The 22,140-nt window shown below is 50.3% G+C and overlaps 1 protein-coding gene across 12 annotated transcripts in view; it reads right to left on the reverse strand.

Moving 5' to 3' along the window:
• SCRIB (scribble planar cell polarity protein) overlaps positions 1-22,140 on the reverse strand; it is a 103,223-nt gene that overhangs the window by 78,203 nt on the left and 2,880 nt on the right. For all 12 annotated transcript variants that reach the window (XM_071581872.1, XM_071581868.1, XM_071581870.1 and 9 more), the window contains exons 2-4: positions 2,453-2,570; positions 1,724-1,802; positions 310-399 (exon numbers count right to left, since the gene is read on the reverse strand). In XM_071581872.1, the coding sequence (XP_071437973.1) occupies positions 310-399; positions 1,724-1,802; positions 2,453-2,570 (287 nt within the window). The remainder of the gene's footprint in view (positions 1-309; positions 400-1,723; positions 1,803-2,452; positions 2,571-22,140) is intronic.

Below are 22,140 nucleotides of genomic sequence, written 5' to 3' on the forward strand. Positions count from 1 at the left end.
AAAAATCATTCCAACGTCATTGGGCAACCCATGTTTGCTTGGAAAGGGGTAAATGGGCATTAGGAACACAGGGAAAGGCAGGATTGAGAAGCCTGGATCATTCCTTACAGACCACAGGAGGAGAAACTGGGACCAAGACAGGAACCTTTGTTAGGAAGGTCTTTCAAGAAACCAAGATTCACAGGTGCCCACACAGCACTGAGGGCACTGGGGCAAAGCTGCCCCTGGCTCATCCCTCCAGGTCCTGCCAGTGTCCCCAGCCCAGCAGCATTTGTCCCCACCCCACTGCCAGGACAGGGCCATACTCACTTTCCAATGTCAGTGGGGAGGCTCTGCAGGGACACATCATTCAAGGCCAAGTGGCCCAGGCTCCGGAGCTGGGTGAAGCCCTCAGGAAGCCTGGGAGAGCATGAAAAAAACTCCATTAATCCTGTGTACAAACCACAGAATCCCACAAAACACTCACACCCCCTCCAAACCAGTCTTCTCCCAAGTAGTGTCAACATGTGGGAAGTATAAGGGCAGGAACCAACATTGAGCTGCTGGTCCAGGACAAGTTCTGTTCCCAAGACCACAAAAGCGCACCAGACACCACCTGTCCAGGTGGGCAAACTCAGCTCTGCAATAATCAAGCAAGAATTCCAGACTAAATCATGGCATGGAATCATTTAAACTTGGAAGCACGGAGGGCTCCCAAGCACTTCAAGTGCCCAGCAAGGTATAATTCACTGCAGCATTCCCTGGGACCAAGAACCATCACAACAGTCCCAGGGAAAAATCCTGAAGGAAGAAACTCCTTTGCTGTTTGCAGGCAGCTCCTGGAGCTCCCCTATCCCCTCACACTCATCTCAACCCTGAGCCAGGAAAAGGCTCTGAGAAATAACACCTGGTACAGAAATGCTGGTTGTGTCTGTGGTACAGGGATTGTCCCACTCCAGCAGTGCCCACAGAAGGGGAGCAAAGTTAAATCTGCCTGAAGGGGAACCTGAGCAGCAGCTGCCCTGAGCACAAAGGGCAGGGGGCACCTGGGGCCTGACTGGCACCTGCAGGGACCCTGGCAGACAGTGCAGCAAAACACCAGTGCCCAAAAACATGGCTCACCAAGGCAGAGGAGCCCCACTGAATTCCCAGATATTATGGATTAAGGAGTGTAGAGACAGAGGACTGAGAGACATGGCAGAGATTCCCACTCAGGATTCACAGCTCTGGGCACTGAGTTATTAGGGAGACAACCAAAAATGGGGTTCAAAAAATGGTTGTCATCAGTTTTGAATAAGAGGAGGGGGAAAAGGGGCTGAGAGGGGGCAATGGGGGACTCTGAGGGGAGACAGAGGACAGCATGAAGGCCTTTCCTCTTCTGCAGCAAAACCCCATGTCCATTCTGGTTTATGGTCATGGTGAAGGGATGGTGAGGGAGCTACAAACTCATTTAAGGAGGAGGAAAGTCCTCATCACCACTGACACCAGTAGAACTAAGGGCTCATCAGTCTGAGGCACAGGCCCTGCAGAGGAAGGAACAGACAGACACAACAGCTCCTCCCTGAGCCACGTGTCCCACCTGCCAGGAGAGCAGACACCTGCAGGTTTGGCACAGGAAAGGCAAGACCAGGCCTTGGCTTCACAGAAAGACAATTACAGGATGCAGACCAGAGAAAACCAGAGAGAATGGGCAACTTCAACTCTCCTTCTGAGCTGGACTAATGGGTTGCATATTCCTTCCTACCTGGAGAGAGGATTCCCACTGAAGTCTGCGATTTCCAAGGATTTGCAGAATTTGATGCTTTCAGGAATTTCTGGAATGTCTGGAAAAAAACAGGTGAAAGAACAAAAGAAGCTTGAGAAGAGCCTATCAAGGGACTGGAGCACAAGTGCTGTGGGGAGAGGCTGAGGGAGCTGGGGGTGTTTAGCCTGGAGAAGAGGAGGCTCAGAGGTGACCTCAGCACTGTCTGGAACAGCCTGAAGGGAAGTTCTGGCCAGGTGGGGGTTGGTCTCTTCTCCCAGGCACTCAGCAATAGGACAAGGGGGCACGATGGGCTCAAGCTCTGCCAGGGGAAATTGAAGTTGGAGAGCAGAAGGAAATTCTTTGCAGAGAGAGTGCTCAGGGATTGGAATGGGCTGCCCAGAGACGGGGTGGATTCCCCATCCCTGGAGGTTTATCAGCTGAGCTTGGCCGTGGCACTGAGTGCCATGATCTGGTAAAGGGCCTGGAGTTGGACCAAGGGTTGGACTTGATGATCTCTGAGGTCTTTTCCAACCCAGTCCATTCTATGATTCTATGTGGAAAATGAGACAGCAGGTAGTGATGGCAGTCAGGGCAAGACAACCCGATAGTCACAGCTGAGGACCCTCCAGGGACCGCTCTGCAGGGTGTGGAGGGCACTGCCTCTCCCAAAACTGGGCCCAGGGAGCACTGCAGGGCTTGGGTACCCCTCCTGCCCAGCTCCAGCCTTACCATTGCGGGAGATGTCCAGCTCCACCAACTGCATGAAGTTGGCCACCTCGGGGGGAAGCCTCTGGATCTCATTGTCGCTCAGGCCCAGCTTGCGCAGGTTCAGGAGCCTGAAGAAAGGCTGGGACAGAGAGGGCACAACTGGGTCAGCAGCAGCTCTGGGGGAAATCTGTCCCCCCACCTCAGGCCAAGCCTGAGAGCCACCCCTGGGACACCTGGCTGCTCCCATAACCCCTGTCCTGGCCAGGCCCTCCCAGGGGAGTCACTGCACAGATGAGAGACCCCATGAAGGGCTACAAGGGGTGATGGTGATAGAGTAAAGGCATAAATGAGTTTAGTTTGATCATTCATTTAGCATCTGTTATCCCACTCTTCGCTCAGTTGGTTAAAACTTGGTGGCAACAATGCCAAGGTCCTGGGTTCAATCCCCTGTGTGGGCCACTGACTTAAGAGTTGGGTTCAATGATCTTTGTGGGTCCTTCCAACTCAGAATAGTCTGGGATTGTGTGATTCTTCTTCACCCTCCTGTGTAGGACACAAACTGGGTATTCCTTGCTTTCTGTAACAGTTCACCTCAGGCTCTCAAACCCATGGGGAAGTCACTCTAAAGCAGCTCACAGCAAACACCTGATTTGAGTCTGGTCCAGGCAACCCAACAAGGGAGAAACACAAGGAGATTTCAAGTCCAAAGTGCTGCCCCTGTCACCACACACATCTGCTGGTCAGTGCATTTTGCCAGGACATCAGTGGCAGGTCCCCTCACCGTCAGGGAGGGTGTTTGTGCCCCTTGTGCCAGCTGGAAAAGGTAAAGGTGAGCTGCCTGTATGACCCAAGAAACACAGAACTAGAGGAGGAGAGAAAATTCCTTTCTACAAACTACTGACTGGAAGGGGCCTCAAAACACCCAATCTGGCTCCCACAACTCCATCAGCCTCAAATGGCAAACTCCAACACCCAACCTGGCTCCCACAACTCCATCAGCCTCAAATGGCAAACTCCAACACCCAACCTGGCTCCCACAACTCCATCAGCCTCAAATGGCAAACTCCAGGATCCATCAATCACACTCCTCCAAGCCACCACCAAACCCTGTGAGTTTTCTAAACACAATGGACTGTAATTATCAACCAAACAAATCCTGCAGCTGCTTCTAACACTCTGCTGGAGGTGGGACCCTGGACAGGATGGGAACTAGGGCTGGGGTGTTTGCTGCATTTCCTGGATTGTTTGGAAGTGCTGGGAATAACAAACAACCCACCTGGGGCCACTTGCAGAGAATGAGACCATTTAAGGACCTGGAACAAACTCAGGTCTGTGCAGTGACACAAAGAAGCCACTTCTAATCCACATCAGCCTGTGCAGAAAATGCTCAGGGACAAACAGCACTGATAAGAAATTCACACTCTCAGTGCCCCAAAGTAACACGACAATTGTATAAGGAGCAAATAAAAGAAAAATAAACCCCCTCACCACTGACCATCACAGGCTCTGTTTAACTTAGTTTATCTAATGAAAAATCAGCTCAGTGAGAAGGAAGTGGGTGAAAGTCTAAATGACAACAAAGGTTCATGGGGAGCAGGAGTTTAGAGACTTGATTTGCTATTGTTTCCTAGAGCCTTCTCCTAATTTTAGAATGCAAGGAAATTCCAGGCAAGACATCAGGCTGACCTGCCAGAGTCTGCACGTTGGAAAATAACCGTGGGGACAGAACTTCCACAGCTCAGGATGCAGCACAGGGGTTCAGGCAGCCTCAGAAGAGATGTGCACACTTTTACACAACATTTAGAATAAACTGGGATAAACCCATCTGTGTGTGGCACAGCAATAAATCTGGAAAGGGTTTACACGTGGCATTTTTCTCCCTCAACTTTTTCTTTTTTTTTTAATTAAAGAAAGATAATCAAAACCTTCCAAACCCCCCCAGCACTGCCAGACTGTCACAGACTTCCACAGAAGGACTGAGGAGGACAGGAGTGCCACATCCCACTTGTAAGAGTCAGTTATTTTATTATAAAATATTTACATGTGACAAAACAGAAAACCAACCAACTGCCACTCAGTGGTGGTCACAACAAACAAACGTGAGAATTGCAGTATTATCATGCTCGAATTCAGATTTGCCATTCAAAAATGGGAAAAAAGGATGTGAGCAAGAGCTGCAATCACCGTCTCTGACATGAATTTCCACATCATTTCCAGCTCAGTATTCTGTGAACTGAACTGAGCACTTCAGCTCAGCAGCCCAATGGCCCAATTTCCAAAGCAAGGGCTGCGCAGGAGATTCATTTGTGACAATGAAAAATGAGAACAAATTCATTTAAAAATTGTGACTAGAACTGAGAGTGAAGCTTTTTGAGCATGTTGTCTCCAGACACTGACAATTATCCTTTTTGTTAATCAAAGTTCACCCCATTTCCAAGAGCTGGCAAAGCACAAGTCTTGGATTTAGCACCACATTGAACATCTCCAATAAGGTAAAATTGCTCCTACAACTTCAGCGTTTTCTGATACATCCAAACATCATTGACTTCAGTTGGACTCCATGATCCTTGTGGGTCCCTTTCAACTCAGAACAGTCTGTGATTTTGTGACCATCAAATCTGCCTGACCCAAACCCTTCAGGGTCCAAACTGGACTGAGAGAAGATAAAAAATAGAAGTTTGAAGAAAAGAAGTTAAGCACATGTCACGTGAAAAGGAAGGGGCAGAAATGCAAAGATTTCTTGTCCCACTTGTATTAATATAAAGTTATTGGCTATAAACATCTCCAGAATATCAAAACTTTATAGAACCCACATCAGCCTGTCTGATGCTGGACAGAACATTGTCTGGAAGGATTTCTGATACTTTTATGAGAACCAGGGAGAACTTTCTCTATGAAAATTGTCACTATAAGAGTCTCCAGAATATCAAAACCTTATACAACCCAAATCAGCCTGTCTGTGTCTGACTTAAAGAGACAACACTGGACAGAACAGTCTGCAAAGGTTTCTGACACTCTTCTGTGAGACCACACTTAATAGTAAGAAAGAACTTTCTCTACAGCAGGTCCAGAAATAACTTTTATTAATACAAGTATGTGACAGTTATTGTGGGGTTTGTGTTGCCAGTGATAAGGTTCAGCTGCAGGATTATATTTAATTGATGATAAAAACCTCAAAAGAAATCAGCACAAAACACACTCTAAAGACAAGCACACCAAACTCCAGTTTCAATATAGAACTCAAAAGAAAACTATTAACCAGAAACACAACAACCTAAAACACAAATCTAAACCCCCTCAGTAACAGAGAGGATCATAACAGACTGCACACAACACTGTCTGGAACACAAAGCAGAAGGATATTGAGCTGTTCCCCATTAACACACATGTTAAAGGGAACTACACACCTAAAAGGAACACCATAACCAATATAATAAGATTTATACCCAGTAGGTTAGGAAGGCAAAGTATAATAAGTATTAAAGTAGCAAAACACAGTTAGTGTGTAAAGTGCCTATAAAGATACAGCCCAGTGAAATCAGTATCAAAGTAGCCATGTGAAAAAATAAAGTGAATAAAAGCCATGTGAGTAAAAGTGTATTATAAGGGTATAAGGTACTTTATAAAGTAATAAGCATAGTATAAGGCATAAGATAGTAAATATGAAGTAATAAGCATTGAAAGAGTGTAAAGTATAAGATATAAAGTATAAAGTTTAGAGAGTACAGTTTCTCACTCCTAAATTGTCCCAAGAGGTGGGAGCAGACAGGGCAGCTCACTGGTTACTCCTGCAGAGATGGGGGCATTTCTCTCCCCCACTTATTCTCATGTCCAATCTCTTTTTATACCTTTTTTAATTAGGTAGGTTGAGTGACTACAGTGAATAATAGTTTGGTCTTTATTTTGGGGGTGACAGACAGATGACAGAAGCCTGAGGGTTGGCTCCCTGAGTCCCCACAGGGTGTGGCAAAGAAGGGCCCTGTCATGTCCATAACATTCCATTCTTCAGTTAATCCTATTAATCTGACTCGAGCACTTTCAGGAAGCCACTGGAGTCTCTTTGTCTTCTGACAATGGTTCCTGGGAGCCCCTGCAGGGGCTGAGGGTTCCCCTTTCCCCATCAGGAGCTTATCAGGCTTATCATCTGCCTGATCCAGACCCTTCAGGGTCCAAACGGGACTGAGAGATCAAAAACAGAAGTTTGAAGAAAAAAAGGTAAGCACAATCTTTCCCTTTTTCCCCGGCAGTCCAGAAGCCCAAAGCCCACAGGGATCAGCACTGAAGGATTCCAGCACATGAGAATCCCAGATCAGCACTGAAGGATTCCAGCACAGGAGAATCCCAGATCATCATTGAAGGATTCCAGCACAGGAGAATCCCAGATCAGCACCGAAGGATTCCAGGACATGGGAATCCCAGATCATCATTGAAGGATTCCAGGACAGGGGAATCCTCAGCTGGCACAGAAGGATTCCAGCACAGGAGAATCCCAGGTGGTCACTGAAGGATTCCAGGACATGGGAATCCTCAGCTGGCACAGAAGGATTCCAGCACAGGAGAATCAGAGATCAGAACCAAGGGATTCCAGGACATGGGAATCCCAGATCAGCACCAAAGGATTCCAGGGCATGGGAATCCTCAGTTGGCACAGAAGGATTCCAGGACATGAGAATCCCAGATCAGCACAGAAGGATTTCAGCACACAAGAATCCCAGATCATCACCAAAGTATTCCAGGACATGGGAATCCCAGATTATCATCAAAGGATTCCAGCACATGAGAATCCTCAGTTAGCACAGAAGGATTGCAGCACATGAGAATCCCAGATCAGCACTGAAGGATTCCAGGACATGGGAATCCCAGATTATTTACCACTGAAGGATTCCAGCACATGGGAATCCCAGGTTATCACTGAAGGATTCCAGGACGTGGGAATCCTCAGCTGGCACAGAAGGATTCGAGGACATGGGAATCCCAGATCATCACCGAAGGATTCCAGGAGATGGGAATCCTCAGTTAGCACAGAAGGATTCCAGCACATCAGAATCCCAGATCACCACAAAGGATTTCAGCACATGAGAATCCCAGATCATCACCAAAGTATTCCAGGACATGGGAATCCCAGATCATCACCAAAGGATTCCAGGAGATGGGAATCCTCAGCTGGCACAGAAGGATTCCAGCACATGAGAATCCCAGGTTATCACTAAAGGATTCCAGGACATGGGAATCTTCAGTTAACACAGAAGGATTCCAGCACATGAGAATCCCAGATCAGCACCAAAGAATTCCAGGACATGAGAATCCCAGATCATCACCAAAGGATTCCAGGAGATGGGAATCCTCAGCTGGCACAGAAGGATTCCAGCACACTGGAATCCAGCAGTGTGGAGTTTGATGAAGTCATCACCAACTCAAAAAAGCTGCAGACTGGGGAGATACCAGTATAACAGTAGTTGGGTAACTGGTGGGAAAAGCCTTTGCAAATGAAGGATGGATCACAAAGATATTCACTGCTGAAGGGTGGGAGTGTCCACAGGGGGGATAAGATGGAAAACAGCTACAAAGCTGTCCTGCAAATAAGACTGAGGGGCACAAACTTTTACAATACCCAGAGCAGAGCAACCACAGCGTGACCAAGTGGAAATACAGTAATTTGTAATTAGTGACAGGTATAAAGAGCCTGTAAAGCACCATGAGCCAAAAGATAAGAAATGCCCCACAAATCTATAACATGGCAAAAAAAGGCAGAAAATGGAAATCCAGGCTCTGCAGGAGGTTTTCAGATGCAACATCCTCTCTCAGCAGCCCTGTGAGAGCTGAATATGGGCAAAGACAGGAGAAGTCACTGAAGGGTTTTTAATAAGTTCTGAAACAAAATTCAGTTACTTCAATCTTAAAAAAAAGGCAACACAGATCCATGGATTTCTCAGTCAAAAGGACAGTGATGCAATATCCTTCCAACCCTGTGTATATCAGACCTTTATCACAGATCCATGAAATAATTTAGATTGGAAGAAATCTTGGGAGATCTCCAGTCCAACCTCCTGCCCAAGGCAGGGTCAGGTTGCTCAGGTCTTTTTCTGCTCAAACCTCCAACCATGGAGGTGAAAGGGTCCTTATACCCAGAGGGAGCCAGGCAGCTCCAGAGGTTCACAGGCCACTGCAGAACCAAATAAAAACCCTCAAATGCCCCTTTTTGCTGCTCTCAGGCTGAGTGTGGCCAACATCACCCAAGGGAGGGAACCAGCAGAACTTGGGGAGCCCCTGATGTGCCAAACCCTGCCCAGTGACATCCCCCAGACACTGCAGGCCCACAAGTCACACAGTTCCCCCATCCAAACCCATCTGTTCCTTTTTCCTTACTGTGCTTGTCACAGAGTGGCTTCTCTTTTTAATTTAACAGGAGAACTGAGACAACCATTGACGGGTTTTCAGTGCTGACCCCTGTTTTGACTGGAAGTTATTTGATGGCACTTCTGGAACTTCACAGAAGGATTTCAGCGGGAAGGGACCTTCAAGACCACAGAGTGCCACCCCCTGCCAAGGGCAGGGACACATTCCACTATCCAGGTTGCTCCAAGCCCTGTCCAACCTGGCCTTGAACACCTCTGGAGCAACCACAGCTTCTCTGGGCACCCTGTGCCACAGCCTGACCACCCTCACAGGGAAGAATTCCTTCCCAATATCCCACCTAACCTGCCTTCTGGCAGTGGGAAGACACTCCCTCTTGTCCCATCACTTCAGGCCCTTTTCCAAAGTCCCTCTCCAGCTCTTCTGGAGCCTCCAAAGGTACTGAAAGACTGAAATAAGGTCTCTCTGAAGCCTTCTCTTCTTCAGGATACAAAACTCCAACTCTCTCAGACTTTCCTCACTGACATGTGCTCCAGCCCTCTAATCATCTCTGTGGCCTCCTCTGGACTCGCTCCAACTGGCTGATCTAGGCAGGAATGAGAAAGGATGAAACCCCTGTGCAATTATTAACAAATCTCTTGATTCAGAGCACTCACTTTGGAGTCAGTTTGGCCAGAGCAGGATCATGCTATGACAGCCAAAACTGTCCCCACAAAGTTCCCTTCAGAGTGAGACCCTGCAGCAGCTGAGCAGAGCCATCCTGGTCACACCTTGCTCACCCTGAGTGGTGAGGTCAGTCCTGCCCAAGGAACATTCCCACTGTGGTTGGATTGGAGGTTACCCAGAGAAACAACAACAGGCTCAGCCAGTTTATGGAAACAGGACACGCTGGCAGCAGCAAACAGAGGCTCCATTGGCAGATTCACCTTGGCTCCTGCTGAGGAGCTGGAACACCTTGGCATCAGGGCAGTCTGTAGTCTCACACATTGATGTTCAAGTGCTCATCCCATACAGGACTTTCCCTGAAAATCCAAGGATGCCAGACACCCACTGCAGAGCTTCTCACCCAGTGACTGAGAAATGAGCTCTTGGCCTCATGTCCCCAGTGTGTCACAACGAGTTCCCAGCAGCACGGGTGGCACTGGCCAACCTTAGGAGAGGGGGATGTCCCACTCCTGAGCAGGGACAGCAGGTCCCCTGCACTCCTTCCTCATTCACTGTGTGGGTAACAGATTGTCCTGCTCCAAATCCGGATACATCAGCTACCTCCTGTCCTGCCAGACAGAACAGCACCAGACAACCCTGTCCTCACCCAGCCTGGAGCAACACCAGGTGGGCATCCCACAACCTGCCAACACCGCACAACCTGCAGACACCCCACAACCTGCAGACACCAGCGCAGAGTTGCCAGGCACATCCATAAAGCAGGGAAAGTTCTGGAGAGCCAAGGGCTCCAAAACTGCGAAGGGGCAGGTAGAAAACACAGGTGAGGGTCACAGATTGCCAAGTACAGCAGCTTGATCCAAAAGGCAGTCTGAGTCATGGAGGAGGGTCCAGCAGATCCATGGAAGGACTGAGGTTGGAAGGGACTTTTCAAGACCCAACAGTGCAATCTCGGCTCAAAGCTGGGTCAGCTACAGCAGGTTATCCAGGGCAGTGTGTACACACACAGCAATATCACACGATGTACACACACAGCAATCCCACATGATGTACACACACAGCAATCCCACATGATGTACACACACAGCAATATCACATGATGTACACACACAGCAATATCACATGATGTACACACACAGCAATATCACATGATGTACACACACAGCAATCCCACACGATGTACATACACAGCAATCCCACACGATGCACATACACAGCAATCCCACACGATGCACATACACAGCAATCCCACACGATGCACATACACAGCAATCCCACATGATGTACACACACAGCAATCCCACATGATGTACACACACAATATCACATGATGTACATACACAGCAATCCCACACGATGTACATACACAGCAAAGTCACACACATGCACATATACAGCAGAGTCACATGTGACACGTACACAGACACCAGAGTCTCAAAGGGCCCTCTTAGCCCAGTCTCTGTCTGTAAGGAACCATCTGGAGGAGGTTTCATCCCACTCTCTGTCACGACAAAGCTTCCAAGTTGTGTTTCTCCAGCTTGCTGACATGATGTGTTCTCCAAACCCAATCCTGCCTCTTTGACTGTGTGTTTATTCTCTGTGAAGCTCCCAGCAATAGTGCCAAGGTTGCAGCAGAGCCCCAGGACATGAAGGAAGGGTTTCTGGAACTCTTAGGTAAGCTGAGAGAACCACAGTGTCCACACAGGGATTCTGGGAATTCAGACACCACCCCCACAACTCCCTCCTGCTGCAGTTGGATGCTTTGGCAGAGCTTTGGTCCGCCCCTCATTCACTTATTCAGCCAGACCAGGAGGTGGAAAATGAAGAAAGGAGAAAGGACAATGGATAAAAGGATCAGGACAAACACTCTGAGCCACCAGTCAGCTATGCTGTTTCCCAGAAACCAAAAAAATGCGAGGGCAGGCCTGGAAAGCCAACCATTCCCCAGCCAGGATTAGGGACAGAGAGCCAGCCCAGCTCAAGGGCTGACAGAGCTGGGTCACTGCAGCCACCCCCACATGGCACAGTGGGCTGGTGGAGCTCAGACAGGAGGGGGAAAGGGCTGCGGTCCCAGAACAATCTGGGCAGTCTGATGGTGCATGGCAGGTCAGGGGATGGATCCACCACATCCACAGAACTTGCCATGTGGACAGCTGGTGCCTGCAACAACCATGGCCACAAAGTCAAAGCCCTGTGCCCATCCACCATGGCAACACAAGCCTGTGTATCCTACAGCTCCCATCCCATCTGCAGGGAGAGGCATCTTCACTGCTAAGGAAGGAGAAAGCACTTGACAGCTGAGACTGCGACCTGGAAAACACTGAGTGCATCTGCACACAGACTGATCCTCCCTCTGAGGTCAGTGTCATGACCTTTTCCAAATCTTTGCCTCCCTGAGGCTATAAAAAAAGGGGCTTCTGGCCTACCTGAGGCTGAGCTCCAGCTCTTCCCTTCACCTAGTGCCTCATCTCCTCATGCCAGGGGAAGAGGACTAGGACATGGGAGTCCTTGCTCCTCAGCATCACCTTGTGCTCTCCTCCAGTAGCCAGTCCCCATGTTCCTACCTGTGCCTGGAGGAGAGCCATCTCCACGTGTCAAGAGGGAGGGAAGAAGGCAGATGGATGCCCAGGCTCCTCCACCAGCTTTCCCCAGAGAAGGAGCCACACTATTCTCAGCATGGACAGCTCGTGGGGGCTGCCTTGGCCCCAGGGCCCCTCCTGCAGACAGCAAACAGGAGTGGGGCAGCTGCCCAGTGACACCAAGCTGTGGGAATGCTCCTCCCTCAAGCCAAGAAGTCTTTAGGCAGGTTTTGGTGCAACATCTCAGAATGACAGGGCATCCCCTGAGGTGAGACACCACAGCACTGCTGGAGGGGAGCAGGATGGGTCCAGAGAAGAGCAACGAGGCTGGAGAAGGGACTGGAGCACAAGTGCTGTGGGGAGAGGCTGAGGGAGCTGGGGGTGTTCAGCCTGGAGAAGAGGAGGCTCAGAGGTGACCTCAGCACTGTCTGGAACTGCCTGAAGGGAAGTTCTGGCCAGGTGGGGGTTGGTCTCTTCTCCCAGGCACTCTGCAATAGGACAAGGGGGCACGATGGGCTCAAGCTCTGCCAGGGGAAATTGAAGTTGGAGAGCAGAGAGAAATTCTTTGCAGAGAGAGTGCTCAGGCATTGGAATGGGCTGCCCAGAGAGGGGGTGGATTCCCCATCCCTGGAGGTTTTTAACCTGAGTTTGGCCGTGGCACTGAGTGCCATGATCTGGTAAAGGGACTGGAGTTGGACCAAGAGTTGGACGTGATGATCTCAGAGGTCTTTTCCAACCCAATCAATTCTATGATTCTATGACATGTGCCATGTGAAAAGGAGTCAGGCAGCAGCTTAACCACAGAGCCACAAAGATTTTACATACAGGTCAATGGCTCTGAAGCACAGTGGTGACAAGTGATACAGCTGGGGAACAGGAACTGGGTCTACCCCACACGTACAGTATTTGCTCTGGAATGGCACAGACACTTCCTGCTCCTGCAGCCACAACCATCATGGTGTTCCCACCTCTGCTGCCCAAACAGCAGGGCTCAGGCCCCTCCTCTTCCTCAGAAACAACCTGTGACAACCCAGGCTGCCCTGAAACATCAGCACTGAGCCAGTGGTACTGGAAGCAGACGGATTTTGCAGCAGGGACTGAGCACCCCAGCAGTCTATGCTGAGTGACAATTCCTCCAACGTGGGCTACAGGGATCCATGGCAGAGGCTTTGCCAACTCTTCCAGCCCTGGAAATGCCTGTACTAAGGACAGGTCCTCCTCACCCTTCTCACCTCTCATTTCTCTTCAGAGAATTTCAAGTTGAACTGTCCAGCCCTGCCAGCACAGCCCCTGCCTCCAGCAGGACAGCACAGGTTTAATTAAAGGCAGAATCAGACTGTGAAGCAGGAAAACAATTACAATTCTCCTAGTGATTCATGAGCAAGAGGGCCTGGTTCACAAGCCACCATGGGCTGGGCTCCCAGCTGAGCTTTGCATTTGTCTCCAGCCAGGATCAATGCACAGGATCCTGCACCGAGGGCAGGAGGTGTCTGTCTGTCCACCTGTCCATCCATCAGCAGTGCAAGGCAGGCCCTGGAATGCTGACAGCAGCACCAGCTCATGTATTGGAGCCTTGTGTTTCATTCCCATTTTCCTAGTTAAATGCAGGATTGACATAAGACCTGCCCCTGGACAGGTCCCTGTGCAGAAAATGCTGCAAATTCCATGGCCAGGCACTGGGATGAGGGAGCACACACATCCACCTTGCCTGTCTAGAGACCTACAGGCAGGGAAGGTGTAAACAGACCCGGGCTTCCCCCTTTCACACCTTTGCTGAGAGAGAGATCTATTGTACCTGTGCCAGTGGGATTTGCCTCTGGGGAAAGCCAGCCTGGGGCAGAGCTGTGCTGAGCTGGAAGCAGCAAATGCAAAGTAAAACACTTGGGAGTTGATTAGCTCTGAGGTTAAATCAGGCCCTTCCAAGTCACCATTCTCCAAGCCAGCACAGCACAGGTGAGGCCACAGAACCAGAAAGACCTGTATGCCATGGCTGGGCAGTGCTGGCAGGGCTGCCAGCCCTGCAGGCTGCACAGCTCCCTCAGCAGAGCAGGACTCTGTTCCCTGCCAGCAGAGCCCACTGTCCCCAGGGAGCACCAGGCTACATCACCAGCCCAGTAAATCCAAGAGATGCCTTTCCCTGCAGAGAGAAACTGGGCAGGCAATGGATGTTCCCTTCCCCGACAAGAGAAACCGGGCAGGCAATGGATGTTCCCTTCCCCGACAAGAGAAACCGGGCAGGCAATGGATATTCCCCAAATACTCAATTCAAGAAGAATCCCCAAAATCTGGTGAGGATAACTGAGTTACTGGGAGCAGAGGTCAGACAAGTGACCACACTGCTGAGAGGGGAATCACAGAATCCCAGACTATCCTGAGCTGGAGGGACCCACAAGGATAATTGAGTCCAACTCTTAAGTCAATGGCCCACACAGGGGATCGAACCCATGACCTTGGCACTATTACAACCAAGTTTTAACCAACTGAGCTGATCTCACCATGACCCCTGTCCAGGTAGACCCTTGTAAATAGTTACCAAGAGACTTGGTCTGACCCACCTTAGCAGGTGTGAGACAAGACCACAGGCAGTGGATACAGACCACCTGCCCTTCCAACACTGGATCTTCCCAGCTGGCTCCAGCTCCAGCACTGTTTCCTTCTACACTCCTCAGCATCTGCCACATCCTGCTTCAGCCTTTTCTGGCCACAAACAGTGATTACCAACACCTGAAAGGTGGCAACTCAGCTGAGTCCCAAAGAGACACTGCTGACACATCAAGCACCAGCACAACCACATGTGGATCTGCAGCCAGACCCCTGGCAAAAGGCCCGGGATGGGGGGACACTCCTTGCCTGCCCACAGACAGGAGGAGAGGTACAGAGGGGCCCAGTGAGGCAGAGCAGGGCAGGGCAGGGCAGGGGGCCAAGGGCAGTGAGCACAAGTGGCCCCAAATGCCCCTGAGGAGACAGGGCTGCTCCCTGCCCTGCTCCCTGCCCGCCGGACACAGCCCTCCCCACACAGACCCGCGGATTTCCGACTATTTAACCCCGTATCAGGCCCTGAGGAATGCATTGCAAATACATAAAAGTACTTAAGCATCGGGGATACATTCCAGCGAAGACAAAGCAAGCTGTCTCGGAGCCAAAGGCTCGGCAGCTGCTGCTTCCCAGGCGCTGAGGCAGGACTGAGGAATGCTGTCCCCTCCAGAGGGGCCAGGGGAGCAGCTGCCGCTGGCACACACAGCACAGGGAGGAATCGCTGCTCCAGATGGAAGGACAAACCAATCCAGGGCCACAGAAATGCAATCCCGAGCCAAAATTAGATCAGGACACCACAATTAACACCCTGCTGCTGAGAGGGGCTGAGGGGTTACTGGGGAAGTTATCGATGCTCTCAGTCTGATCTTCAACACAAGAAGTTCTTTACAGAGAGAGTGCTCAGGCATTGGAAAGGGCTGCCCAGAGAGGTGGTGGATTCTCCCACCCTGGAGGTTTTTAAGATGACACTGGATGTGGCACTGAGTGCCATGATCTGGCAATCAAAGTGGGGTTGGATTAAGGGTTGGACTCAATGATCTCAGAGGTCTCTTCCAACCCAACTGATTCTATGATTCTAAGAAGAGAGGGGTCCTGACCACACCTCTAGCACAGGCAGCCTTCACCTCAGTCCAGGGCAGTGGGACAGCAGGAGTCTGAAGGACAAGTGCCACCAGAACCCCCTGCAGCAGGCACAGGGCATCCAGGGGCATTTTCCATTGAAATATTAGAATGTATGAAATAATTGTGGCATGTGGTGCTATGGTTTAGTTGACAAGGTGGTGTTTGATCAACAGTTGGACTCGGTGGTCTCGGAGGTCTTTTCCTACCTCAATGATTCTGTGATTCTACTGCAGAAGAATTCATCTGGAGAGACCTGCAGAGATCATTTCATAGAAAGCACCTGGCTATGGGTGAAGCTGCCAAACCCAACACACTCCAAGGACCTCTCTCCCTTTCTGACCTGCTCTACCATTTGTCTTTCCTCAGCCCAGGCCCTTCCCTGGCATACCAGAAACTCAGGAATCACCGTCTCCCACACAGCCAAGGCTGACCATCTTCTGCCAAACCATCTTCTCAGGAAAGACAGGTCAACTTGCTATTACAAAAACTCATTGATAAATCTGTAATGCCACAGCTATTAGCAAAGGGAGAAATGCCAAGAGTTGTATTATGCCATAACCTGTTGCAACTGTTTCCAACCAGATTGTGTTTTCCTGATGCAGAAATTACACCTAAGTTTCTCCAACAAATATATCTCCAGCACTGAGAGGCACCATAAAATAAACAATCAAAAAACCCCAACAAATCAACTCTAACCCTGAAACTGGGAACCCAAGGCAAGACAATGAGACCAAGGCGAGTAACTGGTCTCCCCCCCCAGAGCAGGGGACTTGATGGTGGACTCTACACTTGGGGTGAAGGGAAGCATATCTGGGGGACTGGAGAAGTCTTGAAGAAGAGTTTAGTGTTCCTGTGCAGAAAGACACAGACACAAACATTTCCTCTGAGCAGGAAGAGGACAAGGAGGAAGGTGCTGGAACAACTCCCAGGGGGACAGCTCAGACACACAGCAGTAAATGCCCTGAACCAGGAATGGAACCAGGAGTCAGAGCCCACAGAGACCTCATGATGCCACATTCCCAGCTCAGAATGCAGCATCCCTGGCATCCACCACACTCCCACTGCTGCCTCAGCCAAGTTCCTGCCAGGGGGACAGCAAAACAGGGTTATAAAATCCAGGAATACTCGGGGGAACACACAGAACAGGTCAAAGAAAACCTGAAAGGGTTAACCCAGCCCCGCCTCTACCTCCAACCATCAGTGAACTAAATTGTTCCTGGCAGATACTCAGGAGCAGCCAAAGGGAACCAGAGAGATGCAAGAGGTGCAGGCAGGGCCACACAGGGTTTATAGGACAGCTGGTTAGTGCTCAGAGAGAAAGAGATGCAAGGGGAAATGGCCTGCACTTATTTCAGCTGCTGGGCAGCAGATAGCCCAGCTTTTGAAGAGACAAACCCACATCCAGCTGTATCATAGAATCAGAGAATGGATTGGGTTGGAAAAAACCTCCAAGATCATCACGTCCAACCCCTGGTCCAACTCCAGTCCCTTTACCAGATCATGGCACTCAGTGCCACGGCCAAGCTCAGGTTAAAAACCTCCAGGGAAGGTGAATCCACCCCCTCTCTGGGCAGCCCATTCCAATCCCTGAGCACTCCCTCTGGAAGGAATTTTTTTCTGCTCTCCAACTTCAATTTCCCCTGGCAGAGCTTGAGCCCACCGTGCCCCCTTGTCCTATTGCTGAGTGCCTGGGAGAAGAGACCAACCCCCACCTGGCCAGAACTTCCCTTCAGGCAGTTCTAGACAGTGATGAGGTCATTAACCCACCAAGCTCCTAAGCTCCTGGAAGGCACAGAGAGCCACACCAGCCCTGCATACAGCTCCCCCAACCAGCAAGTGAAACCAGTTTGTTGACTGGTTTTGTTAAACAAATGCAGCTGCAGCTTTGACACGGCCTGGCATGGAAAGAACCACATCCAGAGCAAGAGGAGGTGCCCCCTGCACACCCAGCCTTGGCAGGCTCTGAGGTTCCTGAGCCACAGAGGATTCCTGCCTCGCTGACTTTCTCAGGGAAGGGCTATTAGCACGGAGAGATTAGAAGGGGCAGCTTTACTCCTCCATGCAAGTAAATAAACCCAAGATCCTCCTTGCAGGCCCCAGATGCCAGGAAATTAAAAGCTGCTCTTAATTAGCTTTGCAAGGCCCCACCTTGCCTTGGGAAAGTGACAACCATGGCCTCGGGTTTCACTCTGGTGCAGGAGGATCCCAGCTCAGGACAGGGATGCTCTCATGCCAGGCCACGGCAGCCAAACAGGAGGAAGGGCTGAAACTCAGCTGGTTTCAAAGGGCCTCTCCACAATGCAAACAGCAACAAGCCTGAACAGCCCTCACCCAAAATTTCCAGTGCTCACCCACTGGGCAATGGGAAGAGTGTTTTTTGCCCTGGGCCGTTTGTCATGAGAGCTGCAGTAATGAGACAGCAAAGCAGAGGAACTGCAGCTCTTCCCTTAGAAATACCTCAGGCATCCCTCTTTCCTCAAACCCTTGGGATCACAGCCAGCCCTGGCATTTCCTCTCTGTGCAACCCCCAGCCTTGGACACTTCCAGCCCCATATCCCTCCACCAGGGACAGCAGCCTGTCCCTCTGCATGCTCATGCTGACACAGAAGAGCTCTGAGATCTCCTCCCTCCTCTGCACAGACTTGCCCAGGATTTCAGTCCCTGCTCAGCTCCACCCTCTCAACCTCCTACACCAGGTCCTACACCCAGCTCTGCTCCACCCAGGTTTTCTCCAGCCTCTTCCTTTTGCCTCCCCATACTCTAAACTGGAGAACTCCTCCAAGAGCACAACAAGAGCCTCTGGATCCTTCTGGGTTGTGACCGGCTCCATCCACCACTTCCAAGTTCCTCCTCCAAATTCCAGACTCTCTTCATTCCTGCCTGGTGAGACTTGTGCTTCTCAAGAGCTCATGGAGTGGCCTGGATGAGTCAGGTGTTGTGCAGCTCCAATTCAATAATTTAGCCTGCTGTATTCCCCAAAACCTACACCCCCAGTGAGGGACCTGCTCTCCAAACCCACTGCAGACAACCTCAAATAGCCTTGAGAAGAGCACAGGCAACTTACCAAAGGGAATTTATTGCTTTCCATCAAATCATGCAGTGCCACCCTGGCAGCAAATCCCTGTGACAGGGCAGCAGGTGCTCCCACACAGATTTAACCTATCACTTCAAACACCCCGAGGAAAATCACTCCGAGATAAAATCTGGGATCAAAACAGGCAAGATTCCACATGGGGCAAGTGAGAAAGAAGTGAGAGCAGACAGAAGAGTGTCTGGCACTGAAGGAGAGAGAGAGATGCAGGTTCACTTCTACAGCTGGGAAGGGAGAGGTGTGGAAAGCACAGGAGTGTCACTCAGCAGTGTTGGGAGAATGGGAAGCATCCCATGGGATCCAGAGAGAAGCAGCAGCACGAAGGGGACTCAGGAAATTCTGCAGAGGAAAATGATGCCACAGAGAGAGCAAGAGATTCCCATGCTTCTGGAACAGGTGGAATAAGGACACATAAAAGCCTGTTGGAGAGGTGCAGGCTGGCAACAGGCACTGGGTGAGAAATCCCTGGGAAGAGGGGCTGGATAAAGTCAAGCATTTTCAGGGGGAGTTGTCTGACTTTTCTAAAAGTCATCCCTCCATCCTTTTGCCTCAAAACTCCCCTCCACAGTGAAGCCTTCCACAAAAATCCTGCTGGAGCCCTCAAACACAAACTTGCTGTCCATACTCCGTTTTTTCTGACAAAGCTACACTTGCTGCTCCCACAGACTCATCTCAGTGTCCTTTCAACCTTCTCCCATGGAACAGGCAAGTGCAGCCTCATTCTGTGAAACAAACACACCTTCCCTCATGGTAAGCACAAACCCGTCTCCCAGGCTCTCTTCCCCACAAAAGGCTTATTTCCATGAAGGGCTATTCACCTGGAAAATGTCCACCTGACCCAAAAAAAGGTCTTTTCCACCACCCTCCCTCGGGGACAGTGTGCACCCAAACTCAGTGTTCCCACCTTCCCTCTCTCTGATGGAGGGCAGTTTATTTTCAATTTTCATCCCATATCCACCTTGCACCACACAGATTCCTACTCCTGCCTCGGGTATCTGTCCTCACACACAGCAATCTCCTCAAACAACACCCTTCCTGCAGCAATCCATGTGCCCAGGACCAAATAGAATCATAGAATCAGTTGGGTTGGAAGAGACCTCTGAGATCATCAAGTCCAACCCTTAATCCAACCCCACTTTGATTACCAGATCATGGCACTCAGTGCCACATCCAGTGTCACCTTAAAAACCTTCAGGGTTGGGGAATCCACCCCCTCTCTGGGCAGCCCATTCCAATCCCTGAGCACTCTCTCTGCAAAGAATTTTTTTCTGCTCTCCAACTTCAATTTCCCCTGGCAGAGCTTGAGCCCATCGTGCCCCCTTGTCCTATTGCTGAGTGCCTGGGAGAAGAGACCAACCCCCCACCTGGGTACAGCACCCTTTCAGGCAGTTCCAGACAGTGCTGAGGTCACCTCTGAGCCTCCTCTTCTCCAGGCTGAATACCCCCAGCTCCCTCAGCCTCTCCCCACAGCACTTGTGCTCCAGTCCCTTCTCCAGCCTCGTTGCTCTTCTCTGGCCCCGCTCCAGCCCCTCAATCTCTTTCCTGAACTGAGAGGCCCAGAACTGAACACAACACTCAAGGTGTGACACACCTTGGCACTGCTCAGTGAAACACCATGAGCACAAAACCACCAGGACACACATTGGGTAAAACCTCAGGACTGAACCTGCTTCCTCATTCCACCAAACTGCAGATCTCCTTCTCACTCAACCCCAAACCAGACATGGCACAGCCAGAGGGAACCTGGGGTGGGGGTGGAAAAGGAAAAGACCATGGAATGTGATTCCATTCCCTCTGTCCAACATGTCTCCAGGGCTCAGCATCCCCCAGCAAACTGGCACTCAGCAATAGGACCAGGGGGCACGATGGGCTCAAGCTCTGCCAGGGGAAATTAAAGTTGCAGATCAGAAAATATTCTTTGCAGAGAGAGTGCTCAGGCATTGGAATGGGCTGCCCAGAGAGGGGGTGGATTCCCCATCCCTGGAGGTTTTTAACCTGAGCTTGGCCGTGGCACTGAGTGCCATGATCTGGTAAAGGGACTGGAGTTGGACCAAGGGTTGGACTTGATGATCTGGGAGGTCTTTTCCAACCCAAACCATTCTACGATTCTGTGATTCCATGATACAAAGTGTTCAAAAGCCAAACTCCATCCAAGCCTCTCCTGGGACACACAGTACAGGCACAATTATTGTATCTCTGCAGATCCTCATTTATGGGCATCTTCTACAGGAACTTCTCCACTTCTCTCCTGAGCTCACGTTAACTTAGACCACCATTACGTCACACAGCAAGTGGTTCCACAGCTCAGTTAAATAATTTTTCGTGCAAAATGCAGTTTAATTTGTTCTGAACTGAGCTCTTCTTGGTTTCACTCCTTGCCCTTCAGGCCTGCTGCAGCAGCAGCCACCAGCTGCTCCCTGTACATTCCCTCTGGGACACTGGTGACACTGCAGGCAGAGCTCTGCCATTGGATAAGGAATGTCTCTACCTTTTACTACCTTTTCCAGACAAAGACATCATGAAAATGTTCATTGTCCTTGTGGAAAAGCTGCTGCTGGTGGGGGTTGGTCTCTTCTCCCAGGCACTCAGCAATAGGACAAGGGGGCACGATGGGCTCAAGCTCTGCCAGGGGAAATTGAAGTTGGAGAGCAGAAAAAAATTCTTTGCAGAGAGAGTGCTCAGGCATTGGAATGGGCTGCCCAGAGAGGAGGTGGATTCCCCATCCCTGGAGGTTTTTCAGCTGAGCTTGGCCGTGGTACTGAGTGCCATGATCTGGTAAAGGGACTGGAGTCGGACCAAGGGTTGGACTTGATGATCTGGGAGGTCTTTTCCAACCCAATCCATTCTATGCTTCTATATTGGGTTTGGTCACACCGTTTGCTGCTCCCCATTCTGTCCCTCTCCTGATTTACTAAATCTCCTGAGACTTGAGGACCAGGATTTGACCAGACTGTTCTCTCTGTTCTTTTAATAATTTTCTACCAAAAGAGGCTTAAAAGAGGAACTCAAACACCAGGACAGGTCACAGGAGGAGTTCCAACGCTCAAGCTGAACAGATATCACAGCTGAGTGAAACACAAACTCTTCAGGTCACTCAGGAAGGTGCTCAGGGCACACTTACAGCACCTTGGTCACAGGCAGAACTGTATCCACTAAATAAAATGTCAGTATAAAAGTTGCATTTCTAATTCAAAAGATGCTCTTCCAAGCTCACAAATCCCAGTTTGTTCCAGTTTCAAGGGGTTCAGTGTAGCAAAAGGCTGGGCTGTGACTGTTCAGCAGGACACACAGAGCAGAGTGCAGGGACTGGCAGGTTCTCCTCGGGCATGTTGCAATCACCCTCCTCTGCAAAAGGGACTGACACC

Source organism: Pithys albifrons, unplaced genomic scaffold, assembly GCF_047495875.1.
Source record: "Pithys albifrons albifrons isolate INPA30051 unplaced genomic scaffold, PitAlb_v1 scaffold_45, whole genome shotgun sequence".
In the NCBI taxonomy this organism is placed as follows: domain Eukaryota; kingdom Metazoa; phylum Chordata; class Aves; order Passeriformes; family Thamnophilidae; genus Pithys; species Pithys albifrons.